The following is a 22691-nucleotide window of genomic DNA, read 5'->3' as shown; positions in this document are numbered from 1 at the left end:
TTTTTGTTAATAGAGAATAAAGTCCTTTGTTTTCATGTGCTTTCTTCTAGAGAGCTGTATTATGACTAGTACATCAATATGCATAGCAAAACATGCTGGAATTCTGCTTATGAAATTAAGTTGTACCTCTCAAAAAATGGAACTCTGGGGAGTATAACGGAATACTCAACTGCACATGGATGACTTGGTGAAGTCCTAAGCAACTAAAGCATACAAATTTTGTTCAAAATACACAAGTGTTTTTTTAATCTTCCACACAGAGCAACAATTGCATTGTTATTACTCACTTGGAAGTAACATGTTTTTGTAATGTATTACCATTTCAAGAAACTACATTCTACTACAAACTAAGACTAGCATGAGTCAGGAAACAGTGATTTTGTTTGTCATTAGTGGTTTTGGTTTTTTTTTTTTTTAAGCGAATCAGACCAGGTCATCTCTAAAGTTGCATTTAGAGACAAACTCTATGCATAGCCGAACCTGGAGAGTAACTCAACTTTGCCCGAAACGTCGAGCGGAAACACATCACATCCCATCCATAAGGGACACAGACATCTCACACAGGAAACAATGCCGTAGGTTTATTTTCTTTAGTTTTAAGTTTTTATAACCTCAACTTTTTTTATCCCACAAGACATTTTCAGTAATAAGAGATCCTCTAGTTCATGTACTATACAATTGCAAGTAAAATGAGGGGCATGAAGTACAAAAAAAAAATTGAAAATACTAGCTTACATTGGATAGACTTAAAATACTGTTCAAAGAAAGTGTCTTTCCAGCTTTTTACCTTTGCAGTTTGGAAATCTTCTCTGCAGTCCAAAGGTAGGCAATGAAGGGAGAGAGAAAAACAACTCCAAAGCAGGTGGAATGAAGAAAGAGGCACATTAGTAGGAGAAACAAAGGAAATGCAAATCAAGTGAGACAGAGAGACACTCCTCCAACCACAAAGTCCAAAGAAACACATCTTGCAGGTGTTTCAGAAACGCATGCTGCTGTCCATCCATCCTAGCTGGGTACATGAGTCACACTCCATACTATTTACTAGTCTAAATTTACACTTGCAATATAGAGAGCACATCTCTTGTATGGTACATAAGTCCTTGCCCCAAAGAGCTCACAATCTAAGCCCATAAAAAAGAATGCATCAAGTAGTTGGATCAAGATCAAACAAATGGAGAAGATAGGGAAGTAATTTTATAAGGAATTAAAGTTGGGTTACGTTACTAAGTGAGGTAACTTCTGAACATCATTGGCAGTGATGTTCTTAAGACAGAAGCAGTTCTTCAGCTACAAGCTCTTCTGATCATGAAAAACTGGTTTAAAACATACTGAGTGATGCATTAAAAGTAATCCACAAAAATTCTTAAAAACAGACTTGTTTGCAAGACACAAAAATGTTCAGATTGCCCAAGTTCTTCATTTGACATGCTAACTTGTCATTCTACTAGAAAGATATGGATGTTACAGAAATTTATATGTACATGTCACATTTGAATGTAAAAGGCTTTTTACATTTAAGCTTAAAATGTTAAATTCTGACTTAAGAGCCCTGGTGCTATAAACAGGCGTAATACTTAAATATTATTATGAAAATAGTTCTATTTTAAAATGTGTATTTAACTTTAAAATAAACTATGGACAATATACAGTTGGTTTGAAAGCAACATTCTTTGACTATAGTGACTGACACTTTTTTAAACACTGTTCTTGCTACTTGGCAGTTATAATAGTAGTGACTAGTTACCAACTTAAGTTTTAGTTTTGTTTTGAGTTTGGTTTGGGTTTTTTTGTTGTTGTTGTTGTTTTGGGTGGGTGGTTTTTTTTTCATTTCCCTGGTTATATCTTTTTTTTTTTTTAAGGTCAGTGTCTTGCACTTTACCTACTAATTGGCAAGACATAGTTGAAATGCAATTTGTATGTAACAATTGTGCCCATTTAGCTATTGTTTCTTAATCCATTAACATGCAAATAGAAAGTATCTTCTTTTCACGCAACTATGAAATTAATGTCTTTCACACCAGGGAATTTTGCTTTGGATTATATACACAAGCCATCGCAACACTTCCATGACATTTAAAAAAATGTTGGAATAGTTATAATAAAAATTATCATATACAGATTGGATAATTATGGTTAACAAAAAAAGAACTACTTTTTCACCTTACAAACAGCATATCCAGTGGAAAAATCTGACTTGAGCTATCCTTTTGTAAGGGAAGCACATGTTAAGAGAATTTAATTTAAGCATAGAAGTGAGACAGTGAGGATAAGGACTGCTAACAAGGTGATCCATTTAGTTTTCGTTTTCAAAGGTACTCTAAATGAAATCAAATCAGAAATGAAGACTAAAGAACAATACATTTCTTTGACCCAAGTCACTACTACTATTTACTTTTTAGAAGTTACAACTATATTAAATTTTCTTATAGGGGGATACAAAAGGAGTATTGCCACAGATTACCAAGAGAATTTGATCACTTCTGACCAACAGCTAAAAAATGAGAAGAAAATGGTCAAGGGATTATGATCAACTTTCTCGTACATGCCACAAAATTACAAAAAATTCCCTGCACACCTGCAATAAAACCCTCCCCTCTATTTGAATGTGTTTCAATTCCCAGGTAAAGATGAATCAACAAAATTAAAATATTGTGCTGTTTTATTGGTGTAAAAATCACACAATTGCTAGTTCTGATTCTGCAGAGATACATCCATGCAGTTAAACATCTATGATCCCACAGCCAGAAGAAGCCATTAAATAGAATATCTGCTGTTAGTCAGCAATTAATGCAAATTTACATATGAGATCAAAAGGTGTGTATCATACAATATACAACAAATCCTAATACAGTACATCAACCTGAATAGCAGGATACACTCAGGGAACTCTGTTAATAGTGAAGCCTGTCTATATGCCAGAGAAATAAGGCCTGGAAACAAGGTGACAGAAGGTACCCCAGAATTCCTAAGAAGAAAACCGTTCATTTTTTTGGTTTTGGTTTTTGTTGTTTTTTTTTTTTTTTTTTTTGCTGGGAATTAGAAGTTCATAGAGGTATTGACACATTACTTGACAATACAATTTGTTATAGTGAAGACTGGTGGATGTGATCTGTTATTAAAAGGTAATGTGTGAAACATGCAATTACAGGTGGTGCTTAGGTAATGTGTAACTGGTATGTTGGGGATTCACACCCAGCTTTTCACAAAAGGGAGGACTGAAAAAGATCTGTTTGGTAGACTACCAATTGTATCATAAATCTTTATATGCATGCGGCTGAATCAGGATCATGAATGGATAAAACGTGAACACCTGGCAATCTGTGGTTACATACTCTATAATGTATGCAACAAAATCAAATCCAGTTGACACGGCAAACAGCCTGCAAGAACTCTGTCAACCTGAAATAAGTTGGTTTATTGCAAAGAGGCAGGCTTTCTAGAACTGTGAACAACTTTCCAATTGTGAAAGGCAGCTTGGGAAGTAACATTGGCTGATGACAGAGTACTACTTTTTCTCTTTTCTGGCACAATAAAAATAAATGCCACAGCAAAAGAAGAGTTTATGTGCTTAAACTTTAAAGTCAACTGATTAGCAATCCTCTTCTGCAAAGATGTTTCAATGGGAAAAAAGAAACCACTGAAAAATTCCAGTTGGAAATTTTGGCGACGAACTCTACAAACTCAAGTCCAACAAAGATCACAGATGCCCACAGAAAATGATGTGAGAGGCAGTGTCACATTCAAGGAGAAAGTTTTTTTTTTTTTCTCTGTACTGAAATTAAAATACTTAAATACAAAAGTGGACAAATTGACAAAACAGAACCACAACATTTAATGTAGAATACAGTGCACTGAGCTAGATGCATGGATCTTTAAATAGGCTTTGAAACCAATACCCTTTTCAAAATTAGTAAATTCACAGTTAACGGCAGTAGGCTTAGAGGTGAGAGAAAGGTCGAAGTTGTTCCAGTTGGACTTCCAGGGAGATTCTCTCTTCAAGAACATCCTACAAAAGAAAGATTCTTCTACTGACTGTCCACAGAGAATGAATACTAAAAATTTCCTCATGCAATCAAAACTGGTAAATGTCAGCTTCCGTTTTGAGAACTAATGTCCAGGTCTTTTCTAGAATCCGGAACACTCTTCTTCCCATAATCGGAATAGAAGACTGGCTAGCTAGTAATTACTCATAAACGGAAATCAACACTCTCCTGAAAGATGAAGCTACTGAGTATTTCTTCATTCCTTTCATATCACTCAAAACCACAAAGTTATAACCAGCTGCAAAGCCAACTATAATATTTTCAAATGAAGTCTAAAATGTTACGGGGGTGAAAGCTCTCATCTCAGTTAAAGGATTTGAAATTCACATTCCCCCCCCAGTTTTTCTTCTTATGTGAATTTTACCCACTTTGACTCTCAAACAGTAACAAGTGAAATTCAGGCTTGATAGCTTACAAAATGGCCTATCTTCCAGTGTAGAGTGTACCACATTAATTCATGTTTATATCTAAGATTTTTTTTATTAACTTGTTAATTGAAATTAGATGTCTTAAGGTAAGAAAGATGGCAAGAGAAAGATGTTAAGATGGTGCCTGCAGATAAATCTAAAATGATAACAGCTGACCTAGATAAAACAGATGACTATTGTTGTTTTTAAGCTGTAAATTTTGTATTCCAGATTATTATATCAGGATAAAAATATTCATAATTTTATTAAGACTAACATTTGCTTTTCCTTTCAGAAAGGAGGTAGCTTCAGTTGCCCTTCTCAACATTGCTTTTAGAGTATCTGATGACCACAACAGCTATCTCAAATTATTAACATTAAATTAAGATTTTTGCTTTTTTTACTGTAGCTGAAAGAAAATCAACACGTTGAAAACTGTTTTGTAGTAGTAAGAGTGCCCTTTTAAATTTCACAAAGCTTGTCACAATTAGGTATATTCTATGATCTATAAAAACAACTAAATATTTTATATCAATTATCCTCTACTATCTCTATCATTGGTTACTGTGCATCATTTACATCTCGCCCTCTCAGGCTCTTCTCTTAAACAGACAAAGATTATGGAATTACCTTTAGTTGCTGCTGTAGTTCACTATTCAATCTGGCCAAAACAGTGTTGGTTTCCTTGTTACGTCTGATTGATGCCTGAATTGCCTTCTTGTCTTTCCCCACTGATCTGAGAATATATTGGAAGTGTTGTAACAAGTCATTTCATTGGTTAGCTGAATATCTCATTTATAGTCCCTCTTTTTTTTTTTTTAAACTTGTTACACTGTTAATTTTCCCCCTTCTACCTGGCTCAACTTTCTTTGCATGAAAGCCACATAAACTTGGTTTCAATGAAACACCAAAAGAAGGACATTTTAAAAACTTGTAGATCAATTTTCCAAAGTTCCAACACATCACACCACATTCATTTACCTCAAAGTGACTGATGTAATAGTCTACTTTCATGCTAGGACACAGACTGTTCATTGCAGCCATTATTTAAAAATCAAACACTGCATCTTAATACTTCCACCATTTATTACTAACATACTTGCAGAAGTTAAGAGTTCACACTCAAAATTAAAGACCTCTAAAAGGTCTCTCAGTAGTAGAGGCTTTGGGATAATCTTGTTTAACAGCAAAACACCTTTAAACTGTTAATCTAATTCAAACACATTGAAATTCTTTGCAACTCCTAAAACAGAAAGCATGTATGCTGTTTAAATGTAAACTTTCCAGTAACAGTTTATACACTTCTTGGGTTACCTAGGAATAGATGGCTGTGAAGCAAGAACAGCAGCTATGACACCTGTTTTCTGTGTATGTTCCTCAGCTTCAGGTCTTAGCTCATCTTCTGATTTTAATCTTCTGCGAATAGGCTTTGGTGGTGGAGCAAGTGGGGTAGTGCCTTTACCCTGAAGAGGAAAACAGCCTATCAATCCGCACAAGCTGTATTTTACTTGGATTATAACCTCCTAATTTGTGTTACATACTCTTAAAATCAGTTACTGAGTTAAATGAATTTACAACCTATCAGATAGTTTGATGGACATCTAGCTGAATTCTCATATGGTCTGAAAAAAAACCAAAATGTAAGTGCTAAATCCTACCCCCTGGTGAAAGGGGAGTAAGTTGCTATGCACTGACAAAGAACTGCAAGCAAAAACACCATGGTACACAGACAACTGCAAATACACAACATCTCAGAGCCGCTTTCCCCCCAGTAACTATGTGTCTAACAAAAAAGAAGCTACTGTTAACCAAGTTCCGCACTAAATGTTTTGCTCTGTTTCAAAAATTTGAACACTTAAATATGTTAATTTTCTGCTATCTCAAGAATAAAGCTAGTCATGAATATCCGATGCAAAAATTCACCACACATGCTTATTCCAGCACATATTGGACCTAAGAAAACTGGGTTCAAGCAGAAGTGTATGAAGTTGCTGTTGCAAATCAACAGTTGTATAATTTCATATATGTCATGCACTCTCCTTCCAAGTGTACTTTGCATACCGCACTAGTGGGGACATTAGCAGGTGCTTTGTCTTCAACTCTTCCATCTGCTTTGGCAACTCTAAGAGAACTTGCAGAATCAGACGGCTTTTCAACCTGAAGAGATATAAACTATAGTAGTTAGAAAACTACTTTTTAACAAATATTTCATTCAGCAACAGTTGGAATAAGTAGAACATGCTTGTTTCTCATACATGAATACAGTTAACACCTAAAATTCCAGTTTCAGTTTAAGTCTTCTTTAGAATCACAGACTGGAGTACAACAATACCTGCTTTGGAGCAAAACCATCTAAAATTTTCTTAGAATCACAGAATGGTTTAGGTTGAAAGGGACCTTTAAAGGTCATCTAGTCCAACTCCCCTGCAGTGAGCAGGGACATCTTCAGCTACCCCAGGTTGCTCAGAGCCCTGTCAAATCTGACCTGGAAGGTTTCTAGGGATGGGGCAGCTGCCACCTCTCTGGGCAATCCGTTTCAGCGCTTCACCACCTTCATTGTAAAAAAAAAGTCTTCCTTATATCCAGTCTAAATCTACCCTCTTTTAGTTTAAAACCATTATCCCTTGCCCTGTCACAACAGGCCTTGCTGAAGAGGTTGCCCCCATCTTTCCTACAGTCCCCCTTTAAGTCCTGAAAGGCTGCAATAAGGTCTCCCTGGAGCCACCTTTTCTCCAGGCTGAACAACCCCAACTCTCTCAGCCTGTCCTTGTAGGAGAGGTGCTCCAGCCCTTACATCATTTTTGTGATCATCTAGGTCACACACACTGTTTTGCCCTGGGAACAGCTTACAGAATAGTAAAAAGCTGTCCTTCCAGAATCAATACTCAGACCTGTCTTTTGATACAGAAATTAAGATTTGATACAAAATCTAAAATCACTATGAAAAAAAGACGGAAGTAGTTATTTGAAAGTACCCTGCCTTCAAGCATTGTACTCCGGATGTTGGAAGACCTCTGAATAAAGTCAAATCCCCAATGTTATGAGGCACTGTATAGTACAAAAGCGGCTGTGGCCCGATGAGAAACTGCTACAGCTGTTTCTGTTATTACATTACCACCATTATCTGTTACTGCCAAAGGTTAATCCCTTCAGCAGAACACAATGCAACTGTTCCCCATCCACCTCAATGCAAAACAATCAGCAAGCTTAACTTAAGCAGTTTTCAGCACCAACTTAAGCTAACACAGCTGATACTGCAACGAGGTACATAAAGAGTGCTCAAATGGTTCTACATCATTGACCTTCCTGATTAAAGGAAGCAAGAACATGCTGCTGATAGCTGGAAGAACTTTAAAGCACCACAGGTACTTTTGCAACTAAGGATGCAGAAGTGCCCCAAAGAACTTACAATCTGGATGAAGCCTACAAATTACAAAAGGAAAACGTTAAGTAATTCATGTAACAGCAGTAAGCTATTATGACATTAACAGGAATAAACCCTGAGGCTTCCAAACTTTTAAGTCCTGTGTCTGTAGCAGGAAAACAAGGTTTTGTAACCATCTCTAATGATCTATTATAGAAGGATGCCAGAGCTCTACTCACTTTAGCTGTTTGTCCAATGGCTTTGAACAAAACCAAATTACTGGAGTTTTAGCAGATGTTTACATTACTTGACAGTCACCTCATTTAAGACAGACCACTTTAAAACTTACCAGTAAGCATTTGGAAGGCTGGAAGAGCGAGCAGAAGAAAAGTTTTGCCTGTGCTAAGTCTTGAATGCACCAACACAATTACGTTGTGCACATATATGTTAAATACAAAATCTTTTAAATTACAGTCAAGATCTGAGAAGAAAATAATTTCTTCTGCCTAGGTGTTTATCAGTTACTAAATAAGTGTGGCAGTGTCTAACGTAATTGCTTTCTTGCAATGGATTGGGACACTATAACAAACCCCCACTGAGTTCAAACAGCAGAAGTAGGTTTTAACGAAGTCTCATAACTGTTGGCAGTGTCAATTGCTCAACAAGATCTTCACTTCCGCTCACCTGCAGGACTTCTGAGTGTGTTTCAATTTCATCATCTTCCTCTTTGTTTACAGCTGAAACAGCAAATGCCTCAAACTGGCTGAAGTCTGCAAAATTTGGCTGTTCTGGTATTTGTTGAGGTGAGGTACTGGTATGAGCTATTAGGCCTTCAGCATCTGCTGGGCGATGCACATGAGGACCTGCACCCTGCAATAAAGTAACAAAAATACTTAGTGATATTGTTCTTAACAATTATTTAATGCAAAGAATCTTGCCAAACAACAGTTTGTGACAGAATGTTAAAGATTATTTGCCTTTTTAGTGGACAAAAATTCATGTCCTGTCAGTAGGACAAAGTGCATCTCATCCAAGACACAGACAGACCGACCACACTCCACATTTATACAAATAGAGAAATATTTAAGAGAAAAAGGAAGTTCAATCGGATATGCTATTACTCAGTGAGACTAAAGATGGATACACTGTAGGACTATCTAGACACATTGGACAGTACATGTTTCTGCTGTAACACAGTCCAGCTTGGCTCTGTCAGGCTCGATACAGATTTTTAGTCTAGTTCCATAGGGAACCAGGCTTATGTGATCACACTGTATGGAATATGCCTGTCACTGTACCCTCCTTCTTTGCAGAAGATTTCTGGATCCATTGACTGACTTCAGTTGCTGTTAGAATCTGAGTTACCAAGTAGCTGATGCTGAAAAACAACTGAAAAGCAGTTTTATCTGTCCCATGTCAGATTTGCACAGCAGTTGAAGGATTCAGCTGGTGGAGACAAAGAAAAAACTTTTCCAGGATTTGTTTTCTACCAAATCAGCTAACTGAACTGACTCAGACCAGGACTGCAAAGATCACCAAGTCTATGACAAAGGAAGATGCAGGATCACTCCTTTCGGGAGCAGGCATGTTATGTAAAACTATATCCTGTGCCAGACACAGATGGAAGACACACACTTATTTTGCAATGCTTTGAAAGATTGCTCTAACAGTCTGTGTTATGGCCTGTTAGCTATACAGGGATAGGTAAAGAAATGTGATAGCGTACTCTCCTCTCTTTCATATAACTCAGAGTTCCAGAGCCACTCATTCCTTCTCAATCTCTACTTTAACTGCTTCCCATGGTTCTACCAGAATCAATTCTTTATTCAGGAAAGGCTAACCTTTGGCTATAGTCTAGGTTTTGCTGTCATTCACATCCTGGCAGTTTAAAAAAACTACCAAGCAATACTACTCATTTTAAAAATAAGCTAGAATTCAGAGTTAGATAAAAATAATTCATCAAGTATGATTATTTTTTTTTTCAAAAGTGACATCACCACCTGTGAAGGCTGTGGTCTTGGAGGCACTGCAGGGGGATAGGCAACAACTCCAGCCTGTTGCTGTCCTGTAAAAGAGATATCGTTGTTAGGCCAAGATTGTTACTCTTCCCATTACAGGGCTCATTTATTGACTTGTCAACATGGAGAAATCCTGCATTTTGCCTACATATTAACCTGTCAAGTTGAGGACATCTACTTTCAAATTTGCAAAGCAGACAAAACAAGGAATCAGCACATGGATCTTGTCCTTTGTTCCAGCTCAAAGTACAAGACACATGGTCATACTTTTCTGATCTTAGTCCTTTTTGTTCTTTTACCCTCATTATAAGCTCTTAACATTTTCTCATAATTTATGATCCTGAATTGAAATATACAAGTCAGAAGTACAATAAAAACTCTTAAGCAAAGCATCAGAAACTACCTTTGTTCATTTCCTCTGAAGTGAAATACTTAACACCCACCTCTAATACATCTGATACCAAAAGAATTCCTCTTGAAAATTTACTGGCAGACTCAATTCTCTGCATGTGGGTACACTACCAGAATGTTATTTCCTGACTTTGCTTCCCACATTCATCTAAAGGACTACAATGCCAGCATTCAGAACTTACTTCTAAATCGTTTAAGCAAAGTGGAGTACAAATTTTAATACGAATAGAAAGAGTGATAACATTTTCAGCTTTTTCATTCAGAAGCAGTGTTTTAAACACACACTCTAAATCTTTCTTGAGAGGCGAAAAAAAATTGTCTGCTTCAGGAATATATGTGCTGAAAAATAATATACACTAGGCATACTATATGTACCTGGGGTAACTGAAAAGGATCTGTTCATATCTAAAGACGATGAGCGAGAATGAGAAGGATGAGGCCTTGGAGGGGGTGGCGGTGGCGCAGTGTTATCTGGAGATGTTCCCGAATGTGATCTGCAAAACATATAAGCTTCCGTAGTGATTTTAGGCAGCTACAACAGAACTAAAATTCAAAAGTTCTCCAAAGTATACAGTTTAAAAAAATGAAGTTTAACAGATGGAAAAGAGCCTGATTGCCATTGATTTTGAAGATTGCAAAATCAGTTTTAAACTTCTAGTATTCTTTGATTTCAAATGGTTTTGTATTTCTATTTACTTAAATTTCTGTTATCCCAATTATTCTTATATTACCGCAAGTAATTTATCTTTGGGAAACCAAGACCTTGATACACATCCCGCAAAATCGTAGTTCATGAACAGAGAATCCTAAATATGGTCATTCCATCCAGATGGTAGTCACTATAATCTGCAAAGTACGTAAGATGTAGTCAACATTCTGATTAGGTTTTAAACAGGTTAAGTTCAATGTCACTGAAGAAGAATATTAAATTTCTGTGGGACCTGCCTCCAGGTATATTGAGCTTAAGGATATAGCTCAGTGTATGAGATAGCTGTTTAATTCTCTGCCTGCAGTTTTCCAAATCTATATAGCAGGTAGCATCTTCAGAAATTTTAACTCATTCTTAGGTAGGATCACCATCTAGTGGATACCTGTTGTAAGTTCATCGAGCACACACACAAAGGATAGAAGGATGAAGTACTGCACTAAGTGCCTTTTAAGTGGGGTTTATTGTATACAGAACCTTTGTACAGCTTCCATTTAAAAACAGCTTGCAGAAGCTTCCTAACTAGTCCAATTTGAGCAAGACACATTTACTGAATCACTGACACGAATACGGCTACTCTTCTATTCAACTCAAGTAAGCGATAAAATCTTCTCTATGACTAACTTCTGTAACATTCTTCTATGACTATCATAAGACAAAACTAGGAGAGGTAAGAGGATCCTAAACTTCACACAAAATCTGAAATTGCTGAATGTATAAGTCCCAATAGAAAACTGAGTTATTGCAATAGAAAAATGTGCTTCCTTAATACACTCTCCAGGACAATGCTCCTGTAACACAGCATAACCTTCCAGCTGATGAAATACAAATCTAACTACATTGACTCCTAGGGTCAGCCCTCTAGCTAGTCTAGTATAAGAGGCACGAGGAGGATATAAAAGGGACAAGGTGGTTTAAGCACATTTCTGAAGTATTATCTGACAAAGCCTTGACAGTTTTTGCTTTTCGAAAATACAAGTAGTATTCTGGACTAATGGTAGGGTTAAGGACAATGTCATCTCTATAGATAATATTGTAATTGATAGAAGAGATATCAGTGGAAGGAAGTAAAAGAGGAAGTGGGAGAAAAAATTTCTTGGGTGGACACTGCCAGAATTGCCAGATCTGGACAGAAGCTACCTGTGCCATAAAGCAGCAACTGATCAGAAAACACTGTAAGAGAACCCAGACCAAAATCAGAGAATAACATGTTGAAACCATCACGTCGATAGTGCAAAAACATACATAGAAGCAGGACAGAATCAGATTTGCCATTAAGTAACAATGGAGGAAAGGAGTTTTCAAGCTGCAGTACTGAAAGGCAATTGCAAATCTTTCTTTGCTCTTGAAGTCACCCTAATTATTTCTGTTTTGAAACTTACCTCTGAAACTGATTGTAAGGTGGCTAATGGCGTAGCTGGTTTTTAATCCTATTCAGGCAGATTTAATAGGAATAATTAGCACCAGCTAGTACAACACATTGTCTTATGTCAAATGATGCAGTTGTTGGTTATGCACTTGTATAGCTTCCTCCAGTCCCTTAATTTATGTGGGTCTGGGACTGCCCTTCACAAAAGCCCATTATTGAAAGAGACTGAGTTACTTCCATGACATTTCTAATTTATGTTTTACTCTTCTTTTATGCTACAAAGTGACAAGGTCCTCTCCATTAATGCCTAACGGATATTTTTAAAAATACAAAAAATTGGTTTCAAGTAACATCATTATCTCCTGTGCATACATTCCCTTGTGTGTTAGGGGGAAAGTCTTTATCTAGATTTCTGACTGAATGTGGAATTTCATTTGATTGGCCAATCCCAAACAACTTTTTAGACTACATTAGTTTTTGAATTTTCACTTCACATTAACAGGAAGAGCATACATTGTTAAGACATTAGAAAACAGACTGACTCCAGATTCCCAAGTGTTAAAATTGAGTCTCTTTAGCCATCACTCTACAAGCTAGTTGTCAAACAATCAGAAGCTCAGAACAGGCTTCTTTAAACACCTTTTTTTTTTTTTTCCAGTTGCTACTCTACTGACCTTTGCCGCGTTACAGTGCTTCCAATTTGCTCTGGATCTGAAGTATAGGAGTCTGAACTGCTGTAACCATCTGCTGGTAAGAAAAAGTACAAAGTTTCATATTTGTTTTCCATTAATAATATACCCTAACACATATAGGCAATATATAATTTCAAATATCCAATTTTTATTTTTATCTTTTAAGAAGTTTTATGTCCTTGTATTGCTTCCTGTAAGGTATCATCTGGGCAGAATTCAAAATCCTTGAGTCTGAATAATTGACAGATCCAATACAAACCAACTTCCATCCCTCAATAACCAATGTTGGTTACTACTGGAATATACTGAAGAATAAAACAATGATAATATATTTAAAAAACAAAATATAAGTTTCATAAGCAATAATTTTTAAACACTTGACATCCTATCACTTCAACAATCTAGCCAACAAAAGCAAGGGATATCCAAGGGAAAAAAAAAGTTATAGGATGTGCTTGATTTTAGAAGTGCTGAAGGATTGTCACCAACCCCAGAAGACAGAAAAAGGAAGAGATATGTACGGTACACAGATGAACTCAGGAGCTTTGCTACTACTGCAGCTTCTGTACCTTTGAGGCTGGTGGTCAGCTGTTTTGGACTACATCTTTTTAAAAGCTTTCAGCTTTTGGTTAAGGCAACCTACAAAAACGAAAGATGCTATTACAGCATCAAAGACAATTTCCTTCAAGACAAGCTTCCCCTTAAACGCTGTGCAAAGCTTGAGGTTTCTTCCCCAGAAATTAGGAGTCTCACCGAAATCACAAGATTTGTGTGGAATGAGTGTAGACAGAAAAATGGATCTCAGAATAATTTGTCACAAGTGATGATTCCAGAGCACTGCTAAAGCACAATTCAAGGTGGGAAGTCACTGGAGCAATGAAACTCACCTGATTAGTTATCAGTAAAGAAGAAAATTCTACTCAAGAACATTAAGATTTTTTTTCTGAATTACCCAGTCTCAAAGGACTACTTTAAGCTACTAGGACAATCAAGTTTTTAAAAAATGTTAAGACACATCAACCAGGACCCAGAGATGAGAACCCTGCAGAGATGACTTTCCTGTTCAGCAAGGCACATTCTTACCTGTTACATTTTTTTTCCTTAAAACTGCAGCTACATTAATCTAGTGAAGTTGGCTCAAGACCTTTACCATGCAGTCAGCTGATGAATACCTAATTTCAAGTTAATTTCAGATTAAAAGTTATTTTACAGGTTTACAGGTGTGTCCCTATTCAATGAGGGCTACAGAGACTTAAAAAATTATATCTATATACACATTCTTTAAAAAAAAGAAAGAAATGGCTACTGAGACAACATTTAAGTTTTCAAGGATCAAATGAGAAAATTAAGTTTTAATTAGGTTTTAAGCAGAAGTTGGTTATATGGCAAATGAAATTATCTCCCTCCAGTCCAAACATCTCTAGTACTGGGTATATTTCTCAAGCCATTCAGGATGAAATACAACCTAGTCAAACAAGAATTCATGTAATCACACTTCTAAAGAAAGAAGAGTAAGTCCTTCTGGATCAAAAAGTTTTGCATCATTTCAGTACAAAACTATTGTGTATTTTAAGTATTTCTAAACCCATTTCAAATACATCTGGACAGTAAACAACTTCAATGGTTATATAAGGCAAAGGATGGTCACTGTGGAAATTTAATCTTCATACTACATCAATATTGGTTAATCCAAACTCATGAGTTTGAACACAATCTTAAATCTAACAAACAGAATCCTCCTTCAGTATTGCCAGTAACATAAGCATGACAGTCAGGTTAAGTTCCTGTTATGAAGGATATAGAGACTCCTCCGATGTTATTTTTGTCCTTAAAGGAGGTCTCTACTTTTCAATGTTAGTAATACAGGTTATGTCTCCAGCTTTACCCATATTTCATTATGAAGGAAGGTAATTTAGATTATCCTTACCCTCTGATTGCAGTATTCATGATCTTGTTTATATCATTTAGCAGGAGTTTAAAATAACATATTCACAAGCTTGTCCTTAATGACATAATGAAGTAGCTTGTTGCTTTAAAGTTAAAACAATCTGGGAAAACAGCAGTTATTTTTTTCTGCTTTTATTTTCACTTGCATATTAACAGTTTGAACACTGTGGGTGTCCAGCAATCAGAAGAATTATTAACTAACTTCTCCAGTTATCACTTTCTGAGGTTACATACCCTCTCTTCTTTGTTCCAAATCACACAACTTGCACAGAAAGACAACTGTGCAGTGCCCGTGACTACTGACTTCTTTCTTATCTCATACAATGGAAAAGTTTGTCCCTGCTTCCTGGCTTAGCTCAGAGCTGCTATTTACAAATTCACAACTTCCAAGCTGAAATATTGTTGATGTGAAGCACAGAAAATAAAGACAAAATGCTAACTTCTTCACATCAGGATGATGCTGATAAATCTCCATTGGTTCTCCATTCAAATACTACTTTAATATATTGATCCATGAAAAGCAGATTATGAGAAAATAATTAACCTGCATTTAAACTTTGATCAATAAAACACTAAGGAATCTGTACTCTTCTGTGCAATGCAGAAAAGAACAAAATATTCCAGAATAAATGTTCTTAAGAATATCCATTTATGAAACAACACTTCCAAACCAGCAATATATATTTAAAAAACCAAAAAACAACTTGGAGAAAGACTTGCTTAAATATAAGATTGAGACCCCTTTTCTCAGATGAATTCTGGAACAGCTAAACAAAAGTAAGCAACTAAAGCCAACACTGAAAAAATTAGTGCAACTCAATAACTCAAGGAAGCACACTACAGACATGGTCACTGATTTAACTTTAATAGTGTATCTGAGCACCTTCTAAGTATGATACTTAAGAACATAAAGAAATGCAATTACCAAGGCAGCGAGTCAGCACAAAAAAAAAGTCCTGTTAGATTTATAGTAGTTTTTAAAGCATCAAAAATTCATTTTCTAGAGTTAGCTTTATTAAATGATTGCTTCAGGATTTGCCTGAAAGGTGTTAGCTATCCAAATTACTTACAATATTGACAAGAGCTGTTTCTTCATAAAAAGGATGGGCATTCCATGATAACTACAGATTGAGGTACTACAGGGTGGCTGTATGTTATACTGCAATGAGGTTTTTTTTATTTCACTACACACTTTCTCTGAGGGAAGAATACTTCTTGGTATAATTACAGCTACAGGCCTTTTATCAGAGGTTAAGCTATACTCAGATAAGGAAAAAGGAGTACAGAGGGGTTCTCATACCTTACATGCTGCATATAGTAGTAGTTTCCCCACTAAAATACCATGCTTGCTCATTCTTTCTTTTGTATCAAAACTATCTAGTAAAACCAGAGCTCTGCTTGAAAAGAGAGAGACAGGCTCAAGATGTTGCTCAGAATGACGTGTTCCACTGAGACAGAGTTCATGAGGAAAACAAAACACAGTGTAAACAGGCACCTTCTGAATTACTCCTATATTACAAACCAACGAGAACACTTTTGTCTTAATACTGCACAAAGGACTCAAAGTAATGAGTTCTTCATACCTTACTGTTACTGAAGAAAAGTTCCCAGCTTAAACAACATCATCTCAGAAACAGACTCCCAAGAGTCATTCAGGCCACATATAATCTGGGATCTGTCTCCATATTAGAGAAGTAGACTAATCAAAATAACACAAAATGGACACAGGAGATACTGAAAAATCTAAAAGGCTATTAGAAGCAAATAAACACTTGAAAAGCTGTTCCTAGAAAAGAAACCTAGAAGTCTATTGCACTTTCTTAGTAGCTAAACCAGATGAGAAGTGCCTGAAAATTTTGTGGTCAACAGGTCTTCACTCTTCAGAAAATATGTTTGTTATCACATGGTTCTGAGGAAATAGAATCAAATGCTACTTAGTCAGTTCCACTTTCCTTACATTTCAATTTCTCATCCTGAGGTTAAAAGAGAAAACAGGATGATAGAAGAGAACTGACAAAAATGAACTTTTTTTTTTGAACACATATGGCAGGAAAACATCTCCAGTTATATCTGTAGAACTTACCTACTACTTCAAATATATACTTCATATCAGAAATGTCTCTATTCTTAGGATAAGTTTATAATTTTAGAGCTTCTGTTATCTAGCAAGTTTTCATTCACTGAAGAAATATATCAGATATATATTTTGCATAAAGTAAAAAATGAGATCAGAAAGTACTTTGATACTTACTAACTGTATTTCCAGGTGTAAACTTTACAGACGAACTCATTTTGTTTTCTTCTGGGAGATCAGGTGGTTTCACAAGTAGTGGGCTAGTAGGGTTAGCATGATCTAGATGGAAAAATAACCCTAATAAACAAATGTGTTCACACCAGCCTTTACTTCTGATGCCAAAGCTTTACATCAGTTTTCTGCCCTTATCTGAAATGCTGTACTCAAGACTAAAACTTTTCTATTTTAACACTTTTGGTGTATGATTTATTTTAACTTCAACATTTTACATTGTAATAGTGTTATTTCTATTTCTCAGTGTTAAGAGTTGGGAATCTTTACCTATTTACAAGGCTAAGAAACTTTTAAAAGAAATGTGTTGTGGATACTTGTTTATTCTCATATGCTAAAGACTGTGCATGAGTTACATGACTTTAGGAAATACTGGCATATTGGGACACATCTGTAAATTGAGACTCCACTGTTCTTCAAGGAAAATTAGCAAGGCGGTTTGATGATTTGACAGGAGTATTTAAAAAAAAAACAGAAAAAGAGAAGAAAAGGCCTACCAATACTCCCAAATGCTGTCAAGTTTCAAAATAATAAACGCAGAATTTCTGACCACAGTAGAACAAGCTTTATCAATGCAGGCTATGTTCTCCATCTTCACAGTCTCCTTCTGTATTTAATAAGGAAACTCAGATATTCTCCTGGAGGACCAAACCAAATCTATATCATGATGCTCCTAAACTACTCCAAGCAATGATCTCCTATAGATGGTGAAATCCTCACAGTTGCAAATGGCCAATTCAAACTCTGCACCTATCTGAACAGTACTCTAATTCTTAACTCAGAGAATCTCATTAATTAGTCTGGTTACAACTCCAGATATATTCATCTAAGAAAAAAGTCTGCATGTTTAAGGGAGCAAAGACAACTCTAATTTCAAAAAACTTTCCTAATTAGCAAAAGAGAATATCCTACCACTTCCAGTTCTTTTAAGCTCCATTTCCTGCATGTGGATTTTGCTTGGAGTCATTCTTATGGGAACTGGGTGCACAATTGCAGTGTCCTGTGGAGGAAACGAGTTAAGTGATGTTAATCTAGTTTTAAATTGTTCTATTAGGAGTCTCTGACACCATGCAAAATGTAATTTCTAAACAAAATTTCATTAATTTAGTTCTTTGCACAGTTCCAAGGTGTAACCTAGCATACTACTTTAAAAGGGCACTAGAAGTATTTCTGTAGATTACTGCATTGTAAACAGGACCTGAATTTTACCAGCTTTCCACCACTTTTGACATACCAGATATCTGTTACTTGAAGTGCAACTTCAAAAAACCCCAAAACACAAAATCCACCCCCAAACCAAACAACCCCCTCAACCCCCTCCCCCAAACCCAACTGAAAAACCCCAACAAAACGAACAAGAAGACCAAAAAAACCAAAACACCAAAACCCAAACCAACTTCAAAACCCCACTCCTTGGCTTTATTTACAATACCTCAGGAAGTTATGGCCTCTTTAACAAAAAGCGTAAGTATTTCTCTGTAAAATAGGTACTTTCTAGTAGTTTAAGATAAATAGTTTCAGGAGTCTTGGAAATAGTAAAATCTTCTAAACTTTAGTATAATAAGCCCTCTGGAATTTATCTCCAGGTAGGTATTGACCTTACACTTCGGCATTTTCTTTGTAGTTCAGACAAGGGACTCCATTTTAATGTACTTTATAGGCATCCTTTTCCATTTGGTTTGGAGACTGAGTGTAGATGGCTTATAAATAAATCTCAAAACTTTTATGTTTGTTCACAAGTAACCTAAAAATACGGGCATAGCTGTTTGAGTTTTCGTTACTACCATCTATATTCGGAATATATAAATGTGTGGGACAATGACAGCCCCCAAAAATCCCAGATTATATTCTGTCTCTAGAAATAACAAGAAGTTTCAAAGCTACCCTTGTATCAGAAATTTAGTATGTTCTGACTACTCAAGTAGATCAATTTCACCAGGCACCATACATCTACACTAATATTTTCTGAAACTGTTTAAACTGGCTTGCACAACTCTTGTTGTAAATATAAGCTTCTAAAACTACTTTCTAGTCACAGCTCAAACACTTTTGTCACACCAGGCTTTTAGGAACAGTTATCACTTAAATACATTGCAAATGGGATTATCATGCAAAGATCACTCTTGCTGTAGTTACTTCAGTCCTCTGCTGTAATCTAATGTGCAACTACTACAAAAATCATGTCTCAAACAGTTAAATGGATTTTTATATAATGTGTTAATTCAGGTCGTTAATTTTACACAAAACAAGGTGTAACCAACTTTCACTTACAATAGGCAAAGTATGTACTCTTTTACTCTTTCCACTTATATTTTACCTCCAAAGCAGCTGGCTTTTCCAACAAAAAGAGAAAGAAACAGGTCTGTGAATTTACTCTTTAGTTTGTTGAGAAAGCTGATTCTCTCCTTTGGGAAAGCAATCCTACGCACCACTGTCAAGACTGCTAAAATAAGAAGTCTACACGCTGTCACTGAAAGTCTGCTGTCACTTGTTCTTATTTTCATATGAAAATAAAGGCTCTGAGGTACCTATTCCCAAAACCTGTTACCTTAGCCAGCATCAAGGATGCTTGCCGTTCTTTAGAATTCTTCTCACTACAAGCATTGTAAGACAATGAGCCAAGAATGCAATCTCCCAATATATTTTTGTATTTCTACTGAATTTTTTATACACACAAGCATATGACTATATATAAGTTTTCCGTATATCACTGTTCTACTTTTTAGATTATCAACATATTGGGAAAAAAGTCAAACTTCAGATTTCTGACATTTACTAATTATGTGTAAAAATAAATTACCTTATTGTGGAAACAAGACAGTGATAGCTCTTTACTGTCAAGCAATTATACAGAGTAAGAAACAACTATACATTTATTTCCATCATGTTTACTTCATTAAAACATAAAAATACCATATATTTAACCCAAAAAAAGTATTTCTCTGATGAAAAAGGGCTGGTTTTCACTTTAAGTATGACATTTTCATTTGTTTTGAATGTTTACTAGGGGCAATTTTGAGCACAGAACAGTGCAGTTTGAATTCTAGCTTCCAGCATCTAGAAATGCTATACCCACATAAATATCAGTGTTATCCCTGAGAGTGGAGCACTGAGGTTTTAAAAATATATTTCTGTATTTATGTATCATTTCAGAAGCGACCTGTTTAATACTAAAAGCAGTTAAATGTGTATTATGTACACCTATTTTATTTTGTTATATAATCAAATGGACACTAATACTTTAATTAAATTAAAATGGACACTAACAGTGGTAATTAAATCTGTAAGAAAAGCAGCATGAAAGCAGAAGCTAAATAGTGAAGTAATTTTAATGCATTTCAGAACAGCTTCAATGTCACGTTTTAAGTTTAAAACCAGCTGAACTTGAAACACTGCAGTGAATTTTTGGCTCCCAAATTGACAAAATATAATCCTTCAGAGCACTCCTCACTGAGTGAAGCATTAGAAGAGCACAGGTTTAGCTGGAGAACTGAAAAGCCTTATTAATAAAAGTAACTTGGTGAAAACATGAGGAGTATGAAATACCACACCCTTTAAAGCCCAGTACTTTTTTCAGTGAAGTTGGCACTGTCAACTCCTAAAAGTTTGTGTAAATCAAGCTCTGCAACTTGAAAAAAACCCAAAAACACTGAAGGCACAATCTAATCCAGGATTAGTTTTTATCACTGGGTTAACTTGTGTTAACTTAGAAATATTTTCAAAAAAACATTATGTTGAAATACTTTGTGTAATACAGGTTTTGATAGCAGTGTTGTAGTACATCAAAATCAAGGGGGAAAAAAGCTTTCTTTGCACTCAGATCTTAAACACGGTCAATACTAGAAAATTTATATTCCTAAAATAAGCGAAAAAATTAAGAAGCCTGCCACCATTCCCCAAAAAGCAGTCCATGGAATCATGCATAACAGCTAAATACAATGAATGGAAATTCAGTGTTAATAAAATTAATTTCAAACAAGCAAGCTAAGTGATTGACTTACAGGATCAGCTGGTGCAATGTTAGAATCAAATTGGGTCAGAGTTTGTGAGCTTGAAGAGCGTTCGCTAAATGTCTCCCACTGCTGAACAGACAGAGGAGAGAAGTCAGCATGATGAGAAAGATGGGAGTAAAAGATCACTGAGGATAGCACAGTAGTTCAGAGGTTGCACTGGAAAGTACTATATTTGCACTGGACAGTACTGGACTTGGAAAGCATAATAATACACAATAAGTATTTCCACATCAGTCTAAGATTGTTGTGCAACCAAGTTTGTAATCCATCAATATTAGTCTTTATATTCACATTTCATAATGAAGATACCGGTGCACAGTCAACACAGAAGTACCTTCAGAGTTTGTGTTCGCCAATGAAAATCATACAAGCAAAAAACCTGGTTAAGCCATTCAAGTACTGTAAAGATAAAATCAGTGCCTCATGTTGTGCGCATTTGTAATTATAAAATCCACAGAAAGGTGCCTCAGCCTTGTTCCTGCCGAGTTTCAAATATATTTTTAAAATGCTGATTTTCTCACAAAATCCCAGACAAATGAACACTGACCAGAGTACTTCAACTATACCAGTTCAGCTTGCCAGTGCAACCCCCGAGAAGTGATTCTATGCTGTAAGAGTACTTTTACAAGTCTAAATCACTGAAAAGGCAAAGAATTCAATTAAAACACACTGTTGATTGCTAAAAGCAAATAAGTCAATCTCTGAACAATTTTATAAGATATAGGCATGCTCTATCAATACATGTTTGTCAAGAGTCCTCATGCTTAGTAGCCAAGCTACAGACACAACTGGATCAAAGTACCAAAGTACATAAAATTAGTCTGTGATCCAGAAACCAGATTACAAGTCACAACAGAAACATTAAAGTAGTTGTATTTTGGTAAAATAAGAACTAAATATTAATGAAGTTTCAAACTCTACAACAAAAGTTATAAACACAAAATTTTTAGTGCTCAGAAAATTTGACAAAGATTACATTAGTATAGCTGCGGAAAAAAATAAATATTCTGGTCCCATCTCCAGAGGCATATCAATGTAACTGATTCCAGAAGATACAGGACAAACTATATGATGTTAGTCAACCTAATATCACGTGCTCCTCTATACTGAGCTATATTCGGTGAGTGGCCTCTACGTGAACCTAGTCTAAACCAGTTATTTCAGAAGGAAGTCTTTATAGAAATTCCTAAATGACAGTTTTAAATCAGCCGAAATGAAATTCAGGAAAAGATTAACTAGATTTGTAAGTGTTTTCATGCATGGTGTTGCTCCTTGTAGAGACAGAGCCTTGTCTCCTCATTTCAAACTTTAAATTAAGGCAAAGATTATGGGACACTGTTTATATGGGTATTTTGGGTGGGTTTTTTTCCCTGCTTGTTTTGTTGTTTGTTTGTTGTTTTTTTTTAAAGACACAGA

General features: G+C 35.8%; 1 protein-coding gene across 10 annotated transcripts in view; it reads right to left on the bottom strand.

The window, feature by feature from the left end:
- Positions 1-559: 559 nt before the first annotated feature.
- The window catches only part of REPS1 (RALBP1 associated Eps domain containing 1), a 71211-nt gene continuing 49079 nt past the window's right edge, over positions 560-22691 (bottom strand). For 3 of the 10 annotated variants that reach the window (XM_064447156.1, XM_064447159.1, XM_064447161.1), the window contains exons 10-20: positions 21264-21344; positions 18175-18262; positions 17209-17310; positions 12993-13065; positions 10619-10737; positions 9815-9879; positions 8499-8684; positions 6512-6607; positions 5765-5913; positions 5081-5186; positions 560-4006 (exon numbers count right to left, since the gene is read on the bottom strand). In XM_064447156.1, the coding sequence (XP_064303226.1) occupies positions 3938-4006; positions 5081-5186; positions 5765-5913; positions 6512-6607; positions 8499-8684; positions 9815-9879; positions 10619-10737; positions 12993-13065; positions 17209-17310; positions 18175-18262; positions 21264-21344 (1134 nt within the window). In that variant the 3' untranslated portion in view covers positions 560-3937. The remainder of the gene's footprint in view (positions 4007-5080; positions 5187-5764; positions 5914-6511; positions 6608-8498; positions 8685-9814; positions 9880-10618; positions 10738-12992; positions 13066-17208; positions 17311-18174; positions 18263-21263; positions 21345-22691) is intronic. The other 7 variants (XM_064447158.1, XM_064447162.1, XM_064447157.1 and 4 more) reach the window with 4 other exon arrangements.

This window comes from Phalacrocorax carbo, chromosome 3, assembly GCF_963921805.1.
Source record: "Phalacrocorax carbo chromosome 3, bPhaCar2.1, whole genome shotgun sequence".
Taxonomy (NCBI): Eukaryota; Metazoa; Chordata; class Aves; order Suliformes; family Phalacrocoracidae; genus Phalacrocorax; species Phalacrocorax carbo.
Note: the sequence above shows the minus strand (reverse complement) of the source record. Positions and strands in the feature narration are given on the sequence as shown.